The 21,069-nt window shown below is 28.1% G+C and overlaps 1 protein-coding gene across 1 annotated transcript in view; it reads left to right on the forward strand.

The window, feature by feature from the left end:
- The window catches only part of LOC128553938 (uncharacterized), a 66,004-nt gene extending 45,379 nt beyond the window's left edge, over positions 1–20,625 (forward strand). Inside the window, exon 2 of the mRNA XM_053535135.1 lies at positions 19,091–20,625. Within this exon, the coding sequence (XP_053391110.1) occupies positions 19,091–20,272 (1,182 nt within the window). The 3' untranslated portion in view covers positions 20,273–20,625. The remainder of the gene's footprint in view (positions 1–19,090) is intronic.
- The last annotated feature ends 444 nt before the right edge of the window (positions 20,626–21,069 follow it).

Raw genomic sequence — 21,069 nt, forward strand, 5'->3', positions numbered from 1 at the left:
TTAATTACTATATACTAGTAGTATAAGGAATGGGGGTTCTGGCGGGATTTTTTCAATTTTAATTAGCTTGCTCGATTCACTAAGCACACTTTGATCTTACCTTAAACATTAGTAGAAACTAAGTTTCTGTCTTAAAATACTAACTTGGTACCCTGGAAACCTTTGATGGATGTAAGGTTGAAGGGATAAAATGAAAACCAAGGTCCACTCAAATTGAAAACAACAATTAAACAGAAAAAATAAACAGAAGAAAATGTCCTTATTAATTAAAATAATTTATAATTGTTTGTTCATTTACTCTTTGATTGTTTACTCTCAGTGTTTTATACAATAAATCATACAACGGTACTTTGTCTTGTAACATTTTAATGAAAAATAAACAATAATATCCACAAAGTGTACTTGTTTTGTCTTGATATTGAACACTGTTATACTTTACATTTGGTATATATTTAATTACTTCTTTTGGTGGAGGAAGTCCGAACGGGTCAAAATATATTTTATTTACATAACATACCCAATGTGTTCCAGACCCAACAGAGTCGTCCAAATTTATAATTCCACATTCTTTATTTAATTTTGTTTTTGGTAAACCTGTGGTCTCCGAGAGTTTCACTCTTGGTAAATTATTTCTACTAAATACACCCCTAAAGTTTTTAATTTTTAATTGTTTAACCCATTGTTCTATTTCAAAGTTAGAAATAGGTTTGTTTATAAATTTTATTTTTTTTTACTATAGGAATTCGTCTGTAAGGCCTCCTCTGAGAATCAATCTGTATACCCTGACCTTGTCGGTTGCTTGCAACCCACGTGGACTGTGGTCCTCCCTTACCACTTAACAAAGATGTAATCAAAGGTATTCCAAGGCTTGCCGCAAGCATACCTAAAAAACCTCCATCTTGTTTTTGTTTTTGTGTTAATTTAATCACTCCAGATCCTACTAGTTGCTTTCTTTGATTAGGTGTAAGATATGGTAATATTATATTTCTCTTATCATTAGCTACTGAAATCATACCATTTCCAAGTAACTTACTGACACCAGTACTGGCAAGTTCTGACAAAGCACCGATACCTAGAGGAGCTAATATTTTTGGAGCTATTTTTGCTGCCATTGGAAGAATTGTTTTTCCTAACAAACCAGCCAAAGCTCCTAAAAATCCGCCATTTTGACCTTGACTGGACATTTGTTTTTTTGGAAATTGTAATTTCTAATCCCTTCTTATTTTTAATAGACTTTTCAATTTGATTAATCTGTGTTTTTGTTAAAAGTAAAGGAAAGTTTCCACGCAATTGTTCATGTTTTAATCTAAACGTATGTGGAATTTTATTATTATAAGCTTGTGCTAAATTTTTCTTTTGTCCATCTGTTAGGTTAACTTTATATTCAATATAATTTGATGTCATTATATATTTAAAATTTATTTTAATTTTTACTTTATTTTCATTTAATTTAAACAATAACAAGTTCATTTCCAATAGTATTTATGTCAACTGTTTCTTCATACAATACAATTGCATAAACACGGACATGTGCTGCCGGCCGAACATTTAATTTAGCTGTTAATGTAATGTGCTTAGGATCTTCTGTAATTACTTCCTTTTTAAATTCTATGTTAAAATGAACAAATCCAAATAAATTAGAAAAGTTTGATCTATTTAGCAGACTTCCAGTAGTCTTATTATTTTGTTTATAATAATAATCAATTACATCATCATATATTCTTGATATACTTGTGTATTCTGTTTCTTGATTAAAAACACCATTACCAACTTCAAGACGACAAGATTCCAATGTACAATCTCCATCTGCTGCATTAGCTCTAAATGTATCTAATAAATGTGGATTCTGTCTTTGTGCATTACTTTTATCAAGTCGTTGTAAATAAACAAACACATGTTCGGGTTTTATTACACCAGCTGTTATTCTAAAAGTTATGTTCGTCTGTCGTGTATCTGTTGATTGTGTTATCATTTCCCGAAGGTATGACCATTTTGCTTTTGTAAATCTTTCAGAAATTAGATTAAGTCCAAATTCATTGAAAATTAAACGTGGAACCCATAGAATTAATTTTGTTACAATTACTCTACCAACATCAGCGGCATTAGCTCTAAAAATTAATTCATCATCATCCGTCAGCTGCAGTGTTATTTGAATTTGACTTGGAGGTATAATATTAGTTTCTAAACACTGAAAAATTGAATAATTATTTAATGGAATCTTAGCATTTACCTCATTACCACCCTGGATTAATAACTTTCTGGAAGCAAAGCCTTTATTATCAGCAATAACAGTAGTATCAGTAGTATCTAAATAGATAAATTCATTTGTTCCAGTTGTTTCTGCATAATCTTTAGACAATTCAACCAAACTCTTTACATTTATTACTTTGTATAAATTATTACAATCATATACAATTTTTCCATTTTGTTTAACTACTAACTGATCAATTAATGAAGCTGCATTATTAATTAAAACAATTAGATCTCCATCAGCATAGTTATTACCATTAGCAAGTTTATTAACTTTAAAACTTACTTCAAAATAACCATTAAACCAATCAAAATATGAGCTTCTATCATTAATTGTAAAGTGATATCCGTTTTTTTTGTTGCTTAACATTATTTCCCAAGACAGATATTAAAGCTGTATCTAATTGAATAGGAGTTAGTTCGTAACTTTCACAATATTGTTTTGTTCTAAACATGTATATATTATATATTATTTTATTTTTTATAAATTAATCTGTTAATACGTTTACGCGTCCCCGATCCTGACAATATTCTATTTATTCTCATATTAATATCCTCCTCCTCATTATTTTTGCTGTTATTCTTTTCTTGTAATTCCTTAGCAATTAAATTACCAACTGCCGGAGCAGGTTTCTTTTTAAATTTTTCAACAATTTTATTAGCAGCTAAATTTCCGACTTCAGTTCCAACCCTTTTTGTTCCACTTTCTAGTGCAGCTTTTCCTGCTGTTTCCAGAGCTTTTTTTCCAGCAGTGCTAATTGAAGATGCAACTCCACTTGAAAACAATTTCGTTAAAGTGTCAAAGATACCTGTACCAAGGACTGCGTCCTCGGAGACCACAGTTATACCGTGTATATTTTTTTCTCCCGTGCGAGCATCAACAGAAATAAATATTCCTTTATTTTTGTCATAAACTTTCTTGTACATTATATTAAACTAAATTTTAATTAATTTCTTTTAATATTAATGTAAAACTTGTTTCAACCTCATTAAAATTAATTATTCTACCAAACACATCTGTAATATATATTCTTATTGAATTTATAATATATTTATTAATTTCAGAATATCCAACCCTGTTTGGTTCTTTTGTAAATGGATAAGCTCTTGTTAAATCTGCAGTACTTAAAGCATAGATAATATCACTAAAATTACCATCAACAAGTGAATTATCAATAAGATCACAATGAATGTAAATTGTATCCACAGAGTTAGTTATATTTGGTGTTGTAGTTCCCCATTCAGTATTTCTCAATGCTTTTTTCTCAAATCCAAGCAATGTATGAAAATTTGACATTCTTAAATCCAACATAAAATTATCATGAATTGAAATCAAAATCTTAAAACTACTTAAATCAAATTCCATACTTATTTGAGCAATGTCTGATTTATCAAATTCAAAATCGTCATTGGTTATTAATGTTTCTCTGATATAATTATTAATGTCTGTATAACTGTAAGAACCATTTGTAAATATAATATCTTTCCATTCTTTACCATTATTATAACGAATTCTTTTATTGTATTATTCATCACTAATATTATGCCAAGAATAAGTCATAGTGTTAATACTATCCAAACCAACAGCATAAGTTTTATTTTTATTAAATTAAAGGGCGACTAAATCTGATTGTAATCACTCGGAGTATTTTATTTCATCTTTAACTGTTTCAGAACTTAATACTATTTTTTGTTCCATTTACATAATTATTAAACATTCTTTCTAATAAAAGCGTAAATTCAAGAAAAATATTTTTTATATAACATTTCATGTTGTTCTGGTAACAATTTATTCATTTTTAATAATTCATCAATTATACTAATACCTTCATTTTTTAGTTCTTCATTATTATTTCCAGCATCAAATGAACCGCAAATTAACTCCAAGTCATTAACCAATTCTTCTGGATTACATGAACAAACATCATAGCCCTGGCCCCTAATTACTTTTTTAAATTTCATAGATCTTTTATTGATAGGTAATCCTGATTTTTCTGTTAATTCTTTAAATATTTTTCTTGAATGTATTGAATGTTTTTTATTATTGTTATATCTTTTATTAATTAGATCAATCAAATCATTATCTACTTTATTGTTAATTACTTCTTTTCCAGTTCTTTGATCTTTAGCAATTAATTTGTTTTGACCATAAAGTTTATTGATGTTAATAATTAAATTACCATATTGTCCACTTGGTGAAACTTTATATGGGTTATGATATCTTATTCCTTTTCCCATATATCTTCCTTGTGTTAGAATATCACCGATTACTTTTCTATATTCTTTTAAATTATTGGACTTAGCTATAATTGCTTCCTGTTGCTTTAGATCAAGATCTGTGGGTTTTTTCTTTCTAGTTATTGCACCAGAGTCATTACCCAATTTTCTTATATCCTTTGATGCTCTTTTTATGATATTATCTAATTCTTCCTTAGTCATTCTTTCATCAGAATTTTTAGATTTGCTATGAAAAAATTCAAACACTTCTTGTGGTGTGTTATATTTTTCTCTATCTAAAAGTTTTAAATCAATGTCTTTATTAAGATCAACTGTAAATTCTTTTGGTCTTGCTCCCAATTCTTCAATGTATTCTTCAATTTCATCTTCATCATACGGATCCAACATATTCGACATAGATTCTTTAGAAAAGAATTGGGCAGATCCATCTTCCATTTCTTCCGCTAGAATATAGTTTTTTTTTAATTCATCGTTCTCTCCTTTTGATAAATTTCTAAGCTCTTTTTTCGTCATTATTATTTCTGGTGGTAGTGGTTTTGCAGCTATTTCCATCTTTTCTCTTCCATAATCTTCTAATCTCTTAAATTCATCTTCTCTTCTCTTAAGTTCATCTTCAGGAACCTCAACAAGTTTATCTTCCCAATCTACCGAATGAAAATAAGGAGTCGTTTTTAAAACTTGTTGTTTTCTGGATTCTTCTTGTATTCCTTTAGTTAATTTAGTAATACCCTGTGTCAGATCTTCTGATATACTTTTTGGAAGTAACGCTAATTGCTCTTTAATTCCAGGTAATGCTTTTAATTGACTTGTTAATTTTTCTTTTTGACTTTCTATTCCTTCAGTAATTGGCTTATAAATTTCATTATAGATATCCCGATTTGTAGCTTTTTTAATTTTTTCTCTCATTATTTCTTCTTTTAAGTTTCTCATCTTTTGTCCGACTAAATTTTTTCTTATTCTTTTTTCATTAAGTTTTGAATGCATTTATATAATAATGTAAGATAATGTAAGATAATGTAAAATAATGTAATATTATTATATAATGGAAATTCCAAATTATGATACAAAAAGTGATAAATCCAATAACTTTAAACAAATTAAGCAATATCCTTTTATGCCAGATTCATGTTTTAGAATGTTAATATGTGGATCTTCTGGATCTGGAAAAGCATTAATGCATATGATACGAAAACCTCTTATATATTATGATAAATTATACCTATATTGAACCCTGTGATGATCTTGAATCAGAAAAACAAAAAGTAGTAATATTTGATGATTTTGTATGTGAAGATAAAAAGGTTCAAAATGAAATAACAAAATACTCTATTCAAGGACGTCACAAAAACTGTTGCGTTATTTATTTAAGTCAGTCTTACTATAAAACACCAAAAGATATTCGGATTAACTGTTCACATTATATTTTATTTGAAAGTCCAGGTAAAAGGGAAAATGATATGATTTGTAATGGACAAAATATTAACCCTAACTCTTTTGCTAATGCAACAAATCAAAAATATGATTTCTTATATATTGACAAACCAAGGAAGTTTTTAAGAAAAAACTTTACTGGTAATATATAGATGGGAGTTTTTTATGATGTAAAACAAATTAATCAACCTGACAGTATAAGTAAAGTTAAATTTGATATTGATTTAAGTGATTATGCTACTAAAAAACAATTCAAAAAACTTAAAAAAGAATCGGAATCGTATCTTCACAGAAATAAGGAACTTGATAACACAATGAACAGAGCATTAGATATGGGAGGTAATAACCTTATTAACCTAGGAAATCTGGATAAACCCAACGATGCAGTTTCAAGACGGTTTATGTTTAAAAAAGTTCAAACTGTAATAGATGAATATAATCTTGAAGATATTAAAAGTATAAAACAGACACTAGAAGCAGAAGTAAAGAATATTGAAGATTTAACAAAAGATTTCAAAAAGAATTCATTATTAACAGTTCAATTACAAGATAAAATTGAAAAAGAAATGAAAGCTATGGTTGATTCTATTAAAGAACTTGAAGAGAAATCTGATTTGACAGATGAAAACATAAAAGAAGTATTTCGATTCAATTTAAACATTTTATTCACTCCAATTCAAGAATTGAAAGATAGTATGATTAAACACGAAGAACTAAAAGACAAGATTATTGAAGCTGAGAAAAACTTACAAAATATGTATCAGTTAGAAATCAGAACAGAAGTAAATAAACTTAACACTGACTTTACAAAAAAGCATCAAGATTTACTCGATACATTTTCAAATAAATTTGCAGAATATAAATCTGAACTGGAAAAAGCAGCTTCACAAAGAGGTGATGACCATGACACTACATTAAATAACCTTAAAAAAGAGCTCAATTCTAAAATAGAAAACTTTAAGAAACAACTTCGGATCTTGATTAGTACTGTTGACACACGTCACAGTTTAAAGTATGCAGACTTAAGTAATCTTACAGAAATATTACAAAAAGGTATCGACGAATTTAATAATAAAATTAAAACAATAATAAATGATCTGGACTTTGTAGTTGAAATATCAGCTGAAGAAGGAGAATCAACCACTGCTAATACCCAAGCAATTTCTACTAATGCAGAAAAAATTACCACTAATGCAGAAGAAATTACAAAGTAAAAAATGTTTTTCTAAAACAAGAAACACAATTAGCTAGAACAAAGAATACTGTTGACAGTTTATCTGCTTCTGATGTAGCTACAACAAAACGACTTGATGATTTAGCTGAAGTAATTCTTGAACTAAATGAAAATTATAAAGTAATAGAAGATGAACTAGAAACAGTAAGACGTGAAGTGTTTCTTTTTGAATATTATAATAGCAGACAACTTCATGTAAATCTTTATTATAATCCTAGTTATATTCTGGTATATGAACTTGAAGATAAACAATTACAACAAAAAGTTAAAACCACATATTTTTTTTACTATGTTTGGGCTTAAAATTAATAAGATTACAGATTATAAAAGTTTTATTAAAACAAATTATAAATATGCAGAAAATAATCATAAAAATAAGGAAAAAGATGTTTTTCAAATCCAACAAGATGGATATTACATAATCGAAATGAATATTATCGTTAACAACTCTGGTAAAAAATTTGTTTCGTTTATTTTTGATTGGTGGGGCGATCACACAAAAGGAATTGAGTATATAAAACCTGAGGTTAAAAATACAATACTGGTTTTCAAGAAAAAAATTAAAATTGAACTAAACGAAGGAATGATGTTTACAATTCATCCAAATGTTGCTATACTAAGGCCACCATTTGAAGATTCTGGTAAATTTATCATAGAACCAGGAAGTTATGTCAGATTCTATTTAGTTAATTAAAGTTTTAATTTAATTACTGTGTTTTTTATATATAGGGAATATTCAATAACATAACATAACATAACATAACATAACTTTATTGGCATTAAATGACATAAATACATTTATAGCCTCTTACATGTGTATAATACAATAAACCTGTAGTGAAGACATGAATTTACATAGAAGAACAAAACTTCACATTGTAAAGAAACATTGTGAAACAAGCGTTCTCATTGAAAATTGTAGTTTTGCTTAACAACGCTAGTGTATGGCAAACAATACTAATAGACTATACGGTAAATAATGTTTATGACTGCACGGTAAACGATACTATAAATTGTACGGTAAACCAAAAAATACTAGAGATTGCAGTGTGACCAATTCTAGAGTTTGTACAGTAAACAATATTAAAGATTGCACTGTGAACAATTCCAGAAATTGTACGGTAAACAATGCTTAAGATTGCACTGTAAACAATTTTAGAGATTGTACTGTAAACAATATAATAGATTGTATGGTAAACAATTTTAGAGATTACGGTAAACAATTCTAAGGATTACATGGTAAACGACGCTAGAAATTGTATAGTAAACGATGAGGAATTGTATTGTAACCGACGCTAGTGTTTGTATGGTAAACAATAATGAAATTCTACGATAAACATGCTAGATATTATACGATCATTAATTAACATCGCTTGAATTACGTTGCTGAAAAGCAAAATATATATATTTAGCTACATTAACCATTTTCTTTCTAGATTCACATGTTAATAATTTGATAAATTTGGTTGTGTTTGGCCATCTACAATAATAAGGATTAAAAAATCGCGTTCTTAGATTTCTGTATTTCTGACAAACTAGTAAGAAATGGTATTCATTTTCTACCATACCCATATTACAATGATAACATAAACGATATTGTCTATCAATGCTGTTATACCTTCCCGTTTCTATCGCCAATTTATGCGAAGATAATCGAAAGAGCAATTTGATACTTTCTTTCCTTTATACACTCTAAATATTTCTCTAATTCGAAATTGTGCTTAAATAAGCTATAAGACGATAATCTACTAGAATTATTAATATTTGCGTACCAAGACTGCTTGTAGATATCAGTAACACGTTGTTTTATATGCGAATAAGAAATGTCTAATGTTCTTTGATTGATCCACACATAAGAAAGACCTATGTTATCTAAAACTGTTTTAATTTGACTTGCCCAATTCATATTATTATATGAGATATTATTATTTGCATCATTTGCCAGCATTTCATAGATTTTGACAATCAATGGATTTGATGATTTAAGAATTCTAATCCAGTAATTTAACATTATGAGCTTTCTATAAATTTTCATAGGAAATCTTCCTAGCTCTCCAAATAATCCATCCAAATTTGTCGATTTTTTTACACCCAAGATCTTACGTAAAAATTTACAATGTATCAATTCAATATCTTTTGAATCATGGTTTCCCCATACGGCTGCGCTGTAATTAAGAATCGAACCAACTAGACTGTCGAATAGACGACATTTATCACTGGTCATTAATTCTACCTGATTGAATACCACAAATAAATTATGTAAAGCGTAAGCGGAGTGTTGTGCAATTCTTTTTTGCGTTCTGTACCACGATCCGTTTTTTAAAAAAATGTATTCCAAGATACTTGAATGAATCAACAACTTCTAATATTTTTCCACATAATGTAAAATTATGATGAGTATGTCGGCCTTTTTCAAAAATCATTGTCTTTGTTTTATCGGTATTAATTTTTAATCCCCATGTGTGGCAGTAGTTTTCTAGTTCGTTTAATAAATGTTGTAATGCGTCGGGGGTGTGAGCAAATAATACTGCATCGTCTGCAAAAAGAGTAATGAATAATTTGAATTCATCTATAGTGAATAGTCCCGCAATATCTGAATTAATATTATTTACTTTATCATTAACGAAAAATAATAAACTGGAACTGGGGTCACCTTGTTTGACACCTACATGTGATTCAAAGAAGGTCGATTTTTGACCGTTATACCGTACACACTGTTTCACGACATTGTACATTGACTGCAAGGCTTTAATCATTTTTGTACTAACATTTTCCAAGAAAAGTTTCTGCCATAACAGGGTTCTATCTATCTTGTCAAAACACTTCTCGTAGTCTACAAATATTGTGTACAACTTATGTTTTGTACAATAATATAAACGAAAAAGTAAGTAAAATAGAAAAACAAATAATAAGAAAACCTCCATTGTTTTTAACATGTTATACCGAAGATACTGATAGCGGATTATTTCAATGGAAAGTTGTAAATGCTAGTCCTGGTTTTATTCAAAATGGTAATAATGTAAGAATTAATTTTAATTGTATTTTAATTATTCTTGCTGATGCAATTAAATTAGATAAAGGAGAAGCTAAATTACAACTAAAAAATAAAGAAAATGTAATTCTTCAAAGTTACGATGTAAAAAATAACAGAAAAAATGAATCTGTTTCTATTAATTATGCTAATGAATTTAAAATGAATGATGTTATTTATATTGATTCTTTAAACGTTAAAAATATTCAGTTAACAATTTACGGTTCTGTGACCGAGCTGAGCTAAAGCTCATAAGGAGCTGAAGCTCCGTAGGCTAATGTATCAATACCATTATCAAGAATATATCTTTTATCGTCATAACTTGATAAAGATGTTTTATTTATAACATAACTGGAAAGATTGTGTTTATCAGAACGAATAACTTTAAAGGTGTGATTACTTCGGGTTGGATTAAACAAAGTATCTTTGTAATTTTTATGAACTATTGTTTTCTTTACAACATGTTTTTTTAATTCCTTTACAGTTTTTAATCTCCTGGTTTTCCTTCCCAGGTGAATGTTGTAATAAATATGAATACATTTTACTACGTAATCCAACAATTTCAACGATTGGAATACCGGCAGCTTCATCTTTAAATTTTCCAATTACTTTTTTATTATTGTTGAAATAAAATTTTGATTCAGGATCATCATCACTATTATCAAATAAATCTTTGTCCTTATAAAAATCCTCATATGCATCTTTGGTTTTTATTTCATTACATAATGAATCAGTGTCAGTGAATAAAAGCTTTGCTAAATCCTCTTACTTTTCCTTAATATAATTATAATGAAAATCATACATTAAATATTTTGATAAATCTAGAATCCACATTCCAACATAACAAGGTCTGTTTAATAACAAACTTTCTTTTATTCTATGAATACCAAACAAATTCTTGTTAAACATCGTTGAACTAACAAATGAAGGTTTTGCTATATATTTTAATAAAATATTTTCATCATGAGTTAATTTAATATTAACCCTCTTGCGTAAATTCTCCATCGTCTTACCGAATACAGAGTTGTTCATTAACTTAAAAAAGTCCTTTTCAAATGAATTTCTTGCTTTAGATCTTTTTTGAGTATTAAAATCAATATATTTTTTTAACCAAGGACTTTCGTCAAAAGTTAATATTCTATGTATTTTTGTTACTTTTAACCCTAATTGTGTATATAGTTCAAGATTTTTATAATGAACTACATAATTTTGTTTTTTCATTAAAGTTGGAACTAATTTTTTTACATTACTTTTTCATATTTCAAATTCTGTTTTAATATTTTTACTATAATTTGAAAGCCATATGTCTGGTATTTTGATTTTTTTCAGGAGCCAAAGGATAATCATTATGTACAGTATGTAATTCTTTTGGATATTCAAGATCACATTCAACTAAAAAGTTAGTTTTATCTTTTACAATTAATTTCTTGAATTGTTTTTCGAATATAAATTTGAAGTTTCCAGAGGGTAAAGGTCGACACATAGCACAACCGTAAAGATTATTGGCGTCGAGGTACATAATGTATTTAGATTCTAATTTAGGATCATAATCTTTCATATATTTATTGTTTGCTTTACTGTATCTGTTTGAAATATAACTTATTCCTCCTCTCAGTCCCTTTTCAGTAAAAGGTACATATCAATATCAGTTACTAAATCTAACTGAATTCCAGTCATTTTTATCATTGCATCCCAAGCTAAACCAGGACTACTAAAATAATGGCAAGGATCTAATTTGTAGTACTCTAAACATAGTTTTCTAAAATTTTCGAATACATCAGCTAAAAGTAATACGTCAGTTTTTAAATATAGATCATGATATTCTCCCATTGTTTTAATTTTAAATTTATTCCAAACATTTTTAGCATGTTCATATTCTTCATTAGATATGTGTGTTTCATTTAAAATTGAATAAAACTCATTTTTAGAAGGTAATTTTGTTTCTTTGAATTTTTCAAATGAATCCATGTAATCATATGGATAAATACCTTTTGTTTTTAATAATTCTATATTTTTATCAAATTCATGTGATAAATATTTAAATTCTGGAATATTTTTTACTAAGTTATCCAATGATTGAGACATAAATTGAAATAAATCAATAAAGACCAAGTCGGAAATCATAAATGCCATATATCTTTCCATATTGTTAGGAATAACATTAATTTCTTTTTTGAATTTTCCTATTTGTTGCATAATAAAATGGCCGTCATAACCTCTTTAATTATGAAAAATAACAGGAATTTTATGTGTTAGTCTAAAATTAATATTGCATTTTGAGTGAGCACTTCCTCTGAATTTTCCTGTTATATGACAGTGGTCACGGACTTTGATTGAATCTTCTATATATTCTTTTTCACAGATATGACAAAACTTTTGTTTTTTAAATTCAATTTCTTCTTTTTTAGACATTCTTAGTTCTTTGTTAAAGTGTTCTTTAAATATTTCTTTACAATATTCCTCTTCCTCAAGCATTTTCTCAATAAATTTTTAGACGGCGTCGGGGCCTCTATAAATCTGGGTTGGTTTAGTATATTTATCGTCATAACAACAAACAACTTTATAGCCGTAACCACAATCTATATGATTTTGATATGGTTCAGTAAATGAAGATTCAGGTGATGGTAAAGCAGTTAAAACTTTCTTAGTTATTGATTCAAAATCAGCATAAATTACAAAAGGTACTGCTAAAACCTTATGATAATTTTTAAATTGTACTTTACTTCCCTTTTTTGGCATTTTTACAGCTTGAACACCATTAATAGCTAAACAATTTGGAATATGTTCATTTAATATTCTTTCTTGAGAAAAACATTGTAAACATGATTTGCAGAAATGCTTTTTTTTCTTTATGTTTTGTTTTGTTAAACATTAATCATTGAAAGTTTTTTATCCAAACATAATGGCTTATCTTATCTTTATTGATTAATAACATGTCACAGTGTTCTTCGTATTGATATTTTGATATGTACAATGGATAAATTCCCGTAGGTTCTTCATAACCAAATATATTAAATGATATTTCATTTAAAACTTTTATTTTAGATATTTGATTTAATGTAACAGGAAATTTAATTCTGGTATAATCAAGATCGTTTATATGTTTTTTATATTTTGAAACTTCTTGAGGATCTTTTTCAACAGGAAATTTGTAAGCTAAATGACACCATCTAAAACATTCGTTATCATCATTCTTTATATTTATTAATCCTTTCTTTGGATTCTGTAATGGTTTTGGTAATTCTAAATAACTTGAAGCAGCCAGTGGTGTATATTTATATCTATTTATATAATGAGTATCAACTGATTCTATTCTCCAGCCACTTCCTTCTGAAATCCAATTACCAATTCTATTTATTATTTCATCAAAAGCTTGACGTAAAGTTTTTTTTATTTCGTTTGTGTTAATAATTTCTTAAGCCTTTGATTGAAAATAAGCTGATTTATATATTGTATCTGTTTTACTCATTTTCACAAAAGTTATTTTTAGTACGATATTTATTTTTATACCTTTTAAAGTTTTAAGTTCATATTTAAGTATTTCATAAGAGTCGTTTATAGTTAAATATAATTGATTCTTTGGATCTTGTCTATATTCAATCTTAATTTCAAATTTCTTATAATATTGCTTTGTAGATCTCTCAATTTCCATCTATATATTATAAAAAAAAAATCTTCAAGCAAAATGAAATAAAATTAATAATATTTAAATTTATATCTTTTTCCATTTACTTTTGATATTCCACATTTTACTCGGTTTGTCCCTTCACAACACATTTTTATTAACCCAGCATTAATACCAAGTTCTTTGGATGCTTGTTAAGTGCTTTTATATGTTTTTTCTTCATTAGTATCACAATCGGTTGCAATAACTTTTTTAGGATTGTTTCGATAATTATTTGGTCTGGGATTATCGAATAACATTTCGGCATTTTCTTCTTCAGTTAATAGACAACCACAGTCCCATTCAAATAAATTATTTTTTAAAAGATAAGGATCTATAACATTTTGTAATTTATCAATGACATGATTTTTATATTCATCGCTAACTATTTGATCAAGTTTTGATTTAATATCATTTCTTCTTTTAAGAACTTTTTAATATGAATTTTTGTCTGGATTCATTATTTCTCCTAAAGTGCTAGATAATTTTGGCATAATCATTCTATCTACCTTTCTATTAACCGTTTATATATAATATACTTATAGAAAAAAATCTTTAAAAAACACACCTAAAGAACATTTAAAAAATGGTTAATATTATCTAGCTCTTTTGAATAAGATTTTAAAGTTATTTTTTCTAAATTGTTATCAACTGTAAAAATTTTAATACCTTCTTGAGACATTCTGTTTAACCATTCTTCATGTAATTTATGTAGTTTTTCTAAATAATCTAAACCAACTCTATTGTCTTCAGTTCTGTTTCTTTTTTGAAGTCGTTGGAAACATATTTTAGGATCGGTTTTAACATAAATAAAAGCATCAATTGGGGTTTTTCCATGTATTTTAATAACATGATCAATTAAGAAACGATTGTATACTGCCCATTCGGGATCATTTATAACTCCGGTGACGTGATATTGTTTTGTAAAAACATTGCTGTTAGTTAAATAACATCGTTCAAGAAAAGAAACACCATCAAAGTTTTTAGCAGAATTTAACATTTTTATGTGACTGTTTAAAGTTGCTAATTGAAAAGGAAATGAATATTTTAGAGGTTCTTGAGCAGCAAGTTCAAAAAGGTTATATGAATTATAATCAGAGTCCATAACATTTTGCCATTCATGAATTGGTTCTGGAATTATATTAAAATTAGGATTATATTCTTTAATAATATCTAAAAACGTACTTTTTCCTGATGCAATATTACCTTCAACTGATATAATTTAAGTTTAAATTCCTTCATATATGTTTCAAAAGGCATTGAATAATTTTTTTCTTTCTGCATTTCTAACAGTATTGTAAAAATATCCTGAATAATTTTTGTCTCTTCTTCTTTATTTACTTTTCCGATATGTGCTTTTGTTATTAGTTGTTTTATTTTGTGGTGATGCAATTTTAAAATATTTTTTTTTGTCTTCAACTTTTAGTCTATTAATAAGTATAGTAATTATTGATGAAACAGCACCAGCAACTGCTACAAATATAGGAATGGTTGGAACAAGTGCTAATGCAGCTGAGCAACCACAAAACTTATAACTTTTTCTGTAAGCGGCAGCTAGTTTAGTTAAGTGAATAATTAATTGATCTATTGTTTCTATTCCATTATTAGAAATTAGATTTTTATTACTCATTTATATAATATATTTTCAATTTAAATTTCTTCCAATTCATTAAATGGTACCCAACTATTAAATTTTTCATTGTAACCTTTCCATTTTACTAAAGCTTGTTTTTTCTTATAGTCTCGTCTAATAACTTTTTCTATTCTAAAATCTTCTTGTGTAGTAGGTAAAAGTTCTTGTTCATAAAATGAACCTTGAATTATTTCATTATTTAAATCTTTTATAGTGTATGTTCTGGGATTTGTATTATTAATTCCATGAATTATAAATATTTCTTCAGTCCAGTTTGGTGTATATCCTTTTTCAAAATGTCGTTTAAGTTTGCTTAAGCGGACTCGATCACCAATTTTAAATTTTGCTTTACTCTTTGGTATCTTTAAATTACCATATAAGTTAAAGTAAACAGTACCTTTATTTAAGTTTTTACTGACTTCGGTTGGTGTCATTTTTATACTAAAGTGTTTTGTTTTGTTATATTTATCAACAATATCCTGCAAATTATCTAAATAAGTATAAGTATTATTTGCTATAAAATATTTCCACATTATTCTTTTTAAACTTCTATTAAATCTTTTAATTACTACAGCCTTACCTTCATTAAATGTATGATACATGTTAATCTTATTTTTATTCAAAAATGATTCAAACTTTTTATTATAAAATTCTTTTCCTTTATCTACCCATAAATTTGTCGGTGTTCTGTCTTCAGAAATTATTTTTTCAAATGCTTCAGTAACAGATTCTCCAGTTTTATTCTTTAATGGAATAACCCAAGCATATTTACTGAATATATCAATAACGGTTAACAAGTACTTTACTCCTTTATTATATTTTGAAAAAGCTTGCATGTCAACTAAATCAGCTGACCAAGTATCATCAATGTCATGGACAATCACTCTTCGGTTCCTTAATTTTCTTTTAATTGGTTTGTGTAATTCTTCTGCTAATTCATCACTCCATGTTATTTCGGGGGTCTTTTTGAGTAAGCTCTTAGCTTCCAATGACTTACGTCCAAGTAAATACTCTACCCCCTTTTCCCGTTTTTTGACTTTTGTCCAAGTCCAAGTTTGTATTTCGTTTTAATTATAGGTTTCACAACTAAAGGTTTTGCAATCTTTTCCCCAAATGTTTTTGATTTAGTGTTATTTAAGTTGGAAAGCATTTGTTTGTCACATGTACTTTTTTTACACTGTTGTCATAGCAAAAGTCATGGTCCATACATACTGCGTCTAGTTCGTTGACAGGAGGTCCATTATCTAAAGGATTTCCCGGCCCACAATAGTTATATCCTGGAAGTGTTAAACCTTTTTTAGGTAAAAAAGGTAACATTGTTTTATGGATGTCTAAATTACCTGCTGTGATAGTACTTTTAACAAACTTTGATTTCATTCTTCCACAAGACGAACAGGTAGCCATTATCATTTTTCTCCCGTTTTTTGTTATAACATAATGAGGATTTATATTATCAGTAAATCTTTTTTCTTTTAAACAATATATTTTATTTTGTAAACTCATCTATACCATATGTATTTAAATTTAAATCATACAATATCAAGACAAAACAAGTACACTTTGTGGATATTATTGTTTATTTTTCATTAAAATGTTACAAGACAAAGTACCGTTGTATGATTTATTGTATAAAACACTGAGAGTAAGCAATCAAAGAGTAAATGAACAAACAATTATAAATTATTTTAATTAATAAGGACATTTTCTTCTGTTTTTTTTTTTCTGTTTAATTGTTGTTTTCAATTTGAGTGGACCTTGGTTTTCATTTTATCCCTTCAACCTTACATCCATCAAAGATTTTCAGGGTACCAAGTTAGTATTTTAAGACAGAAACTTAGTTTCTACTAAAGTTTAAGGTAAGATCAAAGTGTGCTTAGTGAATCGAGCAAGCTAATTAAAATTGAAAAAATCCCGCCAGAACCCCCATTCCTTATACTACTTATACTGAACAGCAAACTAAAACTAACCAGATGAATAACTGAAGTATGTTTTAATAAAACACTTAAAACTATACATTTGACCTCTTTTTTCATACCATATTACACTTGAAGAACTAAACACGTTTGTTTTAATCAACCGTGACGTCAGCACAAAATTATGGCTAATTGCAAAATCCCATTTGCGCACACTCACGCTGAATTTGATTTAGTCGTGCCATGTAACCAACATTATTTTAACCCTTTGCTGTCTTTCGTGTGCGTCAATCATCAATGTTTCCAATAACAATACAATTTCACAAAACAATCGTAAATTGCACGTGCACTTGAATTGCTAAACGGTCTTATATAATACGTTATAATATAAGTGTTATATTAATAAGATTATACATTGGATAGTTTCTTTTGCTGTTCAGTATTCTTACCTGTGTACCGAAAACTGATTAAAACAAATAACGAACTAATAAGAAGTAGCAACTAAATTTTGAATGGTCCATTATAATACTTTATAACTATTAACTTTTTTCTCCCAAAAGAGAAAAATAACGATGCAATTGTAGATCATTACAAAGATTGTGGATTTTTACTTTTTTATCTATTTGTCTTTTGTTTTAAATTATAGAGTAATTACCTGGGACTAAACTATAGATTTTATATCAAAGTGTATAAAGATAGCATACACCTCGCAAATTTAACCTCGTGTACACGGAAACTCTTACGCATGATTAACCTTTATAAGATTTTAACCTTTAGATATTGGGTGTAAATTTTCTGTCAAGTGTCTTAGAATGCATTATATGACATCGAGTTTGAAATTTTGTAAAGCACATGGGTAGATTAAAATACAACTTCAGTTAAGGATATTCAATCTCAATGTTAACAAATCCAACAACAAATGTATTTAACTGTATAGTACAGTAGTTTCTTAAAAATGACAGCTTTTAAGTGGTAGTACACATTCATACCATGCATGTATGAAGTATGTATTATGTTACACCTTACGCACTGCTAATACGCAAAAATATGTTGATTTTATGTTTACATATTAACAATATTACAGTTTATACTTTCAAAATTTGAAAGTTGTGTCTAGTATATCGATAACGTAAAAGAAAACAATAAAACAAATAATTAAACTAATTTCATGTCATTTTATTTTCAAAATTTCGTAGAGAAGAAGACGAGCTCATGCAAACAGTTTGCTTTAATAAACATTTATAAGTTTAAGAAGTAAACATGGTAAAAAAAAATTCACTTCATGTCATTTTGAGAATGGAAGTCGTGAAAAAAGATAGAGAGGATATCTATTTGTTTAAGTGTAAGATCGAAATACATTTCACCTAGATAACACTATTATGAAATAGTTGCGTAGTCACACGTAAAAATGTAAATTATGGTGTTAAAAGAAAATACTATTCTTCATGCACTTTTAATTTGTTCACCAAATTATATCTAGTGTGTTCGCAAAACGTTATAAGCATCGCCTCATGACGTCATAATATCCTTACATCCGAATAAATTCTTTTACATTTATTTATATTATAAAGTAAATATTTATGATCATGTTATTATTTTCCTACATTTAAACCTTTACTGAAGTACTGAAAAATATTTTTCACAAAATTTTCTTTCATCTATAATTCATATAATTTTTATCATTTTTCAATTTTAGATCATATCCGTGGCATCTTGCATGATCACATGTGGTCTGGTGTTCTTCAACAGTGTGTCAAGTTTTCCACGAAGAATGAACAAAGAGATTACAACGTCAAGATCGTATCAAAATGCATCATTCCTAAGCAAAAGTAATTTATTAAGTAAAGCTAAGGCTATGACGAGCTTAGATTTTTTGGAAATGTCTGATAGGATACAGCTGAATAAAATAATTGTGAAAAACGAAAAGGACTGTCATCATTACAAATTCATTGTTTACAAATGCGATTACTCGCGGCGTTGCGGTGGATGGGGTGATAGGCAGAAGGGTATTGTTTCATCATTTCTATTAGCAATGATAACTGGAAGAGCTTTTGTTATCAATCTTGATAAGCCATGCTCACTTAAAAAGATTTTGAATCCCCATTTTTATGATTGGTCCGTATGCAAAACATTCGTTAATTCAATTAATAACAGTAACACCAACGAGTTTGACTTTGTAGGTGGATCATCATTTTTCGATGACCTTCCAAAGTTCGATTTCAGTTCCAAATGGACGTGGCAAGTAGTATTCTTGAAAACAAACTCTAATTTAATAATTCGTCTCCGAAAACGCAAAGAAGCTAGACAACAGTTTCGATGGCTCTTCAGAATGACAGAGGCAAACATCTTCAATGTATTACTACAAACACTTTTCCAGCCAAGAGGAAATATATTAAATTTTCTCGATCAATTTGAGTCAAAAACGAAAGGAAAATCTCTTGTAAGTAGTCACATACGTAAAGGCCAGAATCCAAGTATACCAGAAGACGACATTTTTAGAGAAATACCCGACGAAACTATTATATTCAATTTTCTGAAAAAATTCACAACGTCTAGCAAATATGTTCTTTATCTGGCAACAGACTCAAATTCTGTCCGTCAAACATTTTCGAGAACGTTTAATAATAGTATCAACATAAACGAAACTATTGTTCACATTGATCGCCTTGGTAAATTTCGTATGTTTCCAGAGAAAGCTTGTGAAGGATTTAAATTTGCGATAATAGAGCAATATATTCTTTCTGAATCTGACGTTTTGATACTTACCGACAGTTGGTTCGGAAAGATTGCAGGATATATGAGAGGAAAATCTGATCACCTTTATGCGTGGCATCAAAAATCCAGACGTGTTGTTTTGTCAGATCTAAGACATATATAAATGTTCAGAAAAGTAAATTTGTATCAGAGTAGGACGTATGTTCACATAAAGGTATTTAAACCTGAAATATTTTGAAATGCTGATTTTAAAACGATGTTTGTGCTTATGTACATATTTTTGTTACAATATAGTTAAATGTTCAATCTGGGTTTACCCCGTTTTTTATGCGAAAAAGAACTTATTTGCAAATTTCATAATTGAAACCGCCAGTTTTTAACTCTGTATGAGGACAGCTATTTTGTGCGTATTACACTTTTGTATACCTAAATATATTAATAGTTTTGCTCAATGTTAAAAGAACATAAATGGCGTCGAAATATAGTAAAAAGTCCTCTTGGATGTATTTCATTAAATCCTTATTATCTTTCGGATATATTTTTTTATAATCCAATTATTTTCCAAGTTGAAATATACTATTAGGTTTACCTCTTCTTTTAAAGAACCCCTACACAACAGTCAATATTTGTATCTTCCTAAGAGGCTGCAAAGTAATACAGTCAAACCTGTGAACAAATGCCAGCCAAAGAAGAGGGAAGAAATGGCCTTTATACACAAGTGACCTTTGTTCGGAGGTCAACTTGGGTCATTAGTCGTATGGCCTTTAATCTGCTTCAGTGCTGATATTTAAGGTGCATGATATAGTACATGATGTACTTGATCATTGTAAGTGCATGCTATAGTGGCACACAGACTTGGGCATTATCATCATCATCATCATCATCATCATTATTATCATCATTATCGTCATGGTTTTAATATATATGACTATGACAGCCTATTGGATATTAAGGAATTTG

Source organism: Mercenaria mercenaria, unplaced genomic scaffold, assembly GCF_021730395.1.
Source record: "Mercenaria mercenaria strain notata unplaced genomic scaffold, MADL_Memer_1 contig_4517, whole genome shotgun sequence".
Taxonomy (NCBI): Eukaryota; Metazoa; Mollusca; class Bivalvia; order Venerida; family Veneridae; genus Mercenaria; species Mercenaria mercenaria.